Source organism: Phaseolus vulgaris, chromosome 4 (assembly GCF_000499845.2).
Source record: "Phaseolus vulgaris cultivar G19833 chromosome 4, P. vulgaris v2.0, whole genome shotgun sequence".
In the NCBI taxonomy this organism is placed as follows: Eukaryota; Viridiplantae; Streptophyta; class Magnoliopsida; order Fabales; family Fabaceae; genus Phaseolus; species Phaseolus vulgaris.
In genome coordinates, this window is record NC_023756.2 from 10,041,927 (window position 1) to 10,044,264 (window position 2,338).

The 2,338-nt window shown below is 49.5% G+C and overlaps 1 protein-coding gene across 1 annotated transcript; it reads left to right on the top strand.

The window, feature by feature from the left end:
• The first annotated feature begins 570 nt into the window (after positions 1 to 570).
• LOC137838272 (uncharacterized) lies at positions 571 to 1,854 on the top strand. The gene is made up of 2 exons (XM_068647523.1): positions 571 to 911; positions 1,014 to 1,854. Exons 1-2 carry the CDS (start codon positions 571 to 573, stop codon positions 1,852 to 1,854), a joined length of 1,182 nt encoding a protein of 393 aa, XP_068503624.1.
• The last annotated feature ends 484 nt before the right edge of the window (positions 1,855 to 2,338 follow it).

Here is a 2,338-nt window from a genome sequence, read left to right on the forward strand (position 1 = left end):
GACTCTTGCACTCAAGTCAAGCGGCAAGATCATCAGGCGCCCACCGTGGGGCCGTGTAAAATGTGTTTCCCGTCCACAGCGTGAGTTTCTTGAAGTTTCTGCAGTTCTTGTGTGGTTGTTTGCTGGTGCAACCATTTTCTGAAGTCTTTCACCGTTCGTTTGAGCATTCAATCGGTGAATCGAGGTTTTCACCGTTCGTTTGAGCATTCAATCGGTGAATCGAGGTTTTCACCGTTCGTTTGAGTTTTCAATCGATGAATCGAGGTTTCCACCGTTCGTTTGAGTTTTCAATCGGTGAATCGGGGGTTTTAGTGGAGAAGTAGGAAGTTCGTGTTGAGATCGCGAGTTTCTGTGGAGGTTTGAATATCCAAATCGATCGTTTGTTGTCGCGGTTGTTTTCTTGGAAGTTTTTCGAGGTTAGAGAAGTTCTGACCGATTGATTGCTGGATCAGTCGTTCCGGTGGTGAAGGCCCTGGTCGTTGGAGTTTGATCTGTTGATATTTCATGAGAAAGATGAGAAATACGCGTTCAAGTCCCGTTGTGCCACCTGTTGAAGAGAGCGCCGTAACCATGGCGCAAATGATGGAGATGATGCGCACGTTGCAAGAGAATGTGGAGGCGTCACGTGCTGAGCAAGCGAAGATGCACGAAGACCTGGTCGCATCTCAGGCCAGAAACGAAGAGCTCAGCAAGGTTAATGAGGAGCTGCGTCAATCTCTTCACGAGAAGAGAGGACGCACAACTGTTGAAGAAGTTGCACCGTCGTCACCACCGCGCGTTTTTCCGATGCCGTTTGCTCAGGCGATCATGGACACGGTGGTCCCTGCGAGCATAGTGGCTGTGAAAGCCTCTTTCACCGGCGTGGAGGATCCTGAAGCACATCTCACCGCGTTTCATACGCAGATGATGCTGTCAGGGGGCTCAGACGCAGTTTATTGTAAGATGTTCATGAGCACACTCCATGGAACAACGCTGGAATGGTTCGTCAACCTGCCTACAGGTCACATAACCAGTTTCCAGCAGTTCTCTAAGCTTTTCGTCGACCAGTACATCGTGAACAAGGCGCTACCTATGGTGTCTTATGACTTGTTCGACGTAAGGCAGCATCAGGGAGAGTCCCTCAGGGACTATTTGAATAGGTTTGGAGCACAGATAGTCCGCTTGCCTGGCAATGACGAGGAGATGTTTGTGCATGCCTTCAAAAAGGGCATGCTGCCTGGACTTTTCAGCGAGTCGCTGATTAGGAGCCACCCCGCCACGTTTGCTGAAATCCGGCGACGTGCTGTGGCTCACATCGCCGCTGAGAGTGAGGTTGCAGAAAAGAGAGGGAACGTGGCTCCTACTAAGCCACGGGCCCAAACTAGAATTCAGCCGCAGAGGGTGTTGGAGACGGCGGCGGCCAAGAAGGATCAAAGGACTCGTCATCCTTACGATCCAAAGAAAAACAAGGGGAGAGGGCCAGGGCGGCCTAGAGAGTTCAACCGCCCCCAAAGGTACGAGTTCGTCATGGGATTGGCAGACCTGATCACCATCCCTAACATAGCTGCCAGGCTTAAAGTGCTTGAGAAAGTTTCAGACAAGGTGTTGGGACCAAAACCGGACACATGGTGCGAATTCCACAAAAGTTTTGGTCACTCCCTTGATTCGTGCTTGGCTCTGGGTTACCAACTCGCCGAATTGGTCGAGTGTGGTTTCTTGAAGGATTACTTGCTGCACAAGAGAACGGGGCAAGCGTCGAGCTCCCAGCCGGCGAGCAGTGAGGGCCAGCAGCATGAGGTGCCCATTCACGGCGAGATCCACACCATAGCTGGAGGTTTCTCAGGGGGTGGATCTACTGCAGTTAAAGCCTTGTAAGTAGAGATGGACATGAAGAGATTTAAATGGTTTCTGTTAAAACAGTTTCAAGGGGGCACTCTTTTTCCCTAAGGAGGGCTTTTAATGAGGCCACCCAATAAAGAAGAGTTTTCAAGTTTAGAGTTTCTAAGATTGCATGCTTATTGTTTTGAAAGTTTTTATAAAAAAGACCTTATCACTTGTACGTGATCTAAGGCAACAGTAAAGTTATATTGCATGCTTTCTAGTAAAGTTTTAAGTCCCCATTGTTTTTCGGCGATCGGCGGCAGTAGTTAAAAGTTTTAAAGACCTCATCATCTTTCGGCGATTGGAGGCACCAGTAATGTTTAAAGCCCTCAACACTCTCGTGCGTCTTGAGGCAAGAGAAGAAGTCCTCCTCGCCTTTGAGCGAAGTGTAGGCGAGAAAAGAAGAAGACCTCCTCGCCTTTGAGCAAAGTGTAGGCGAGAAAAGAAGAAGACCTCCTCGCCTTTGAGCGAGTGCAGG

What these genes read in the sequence shown, in the direction of transcription:
- LOC137838272 (XM_068647523.1), top strand. Translation starts at nt 571, where the DNA reads ATGGCGCAAATGATGGAGATGATGCGCACGTTGCAAGAGAATGTGGAG. An exon ending in TTTCATACGCAGATGATGCT is followed by an intron (nt 912 to 1,013) that starts GTCAGGGGGCTC and finishes TCACATAACCAG; the next exon opens with TTTCCAGCAGTTCTCTAAGC.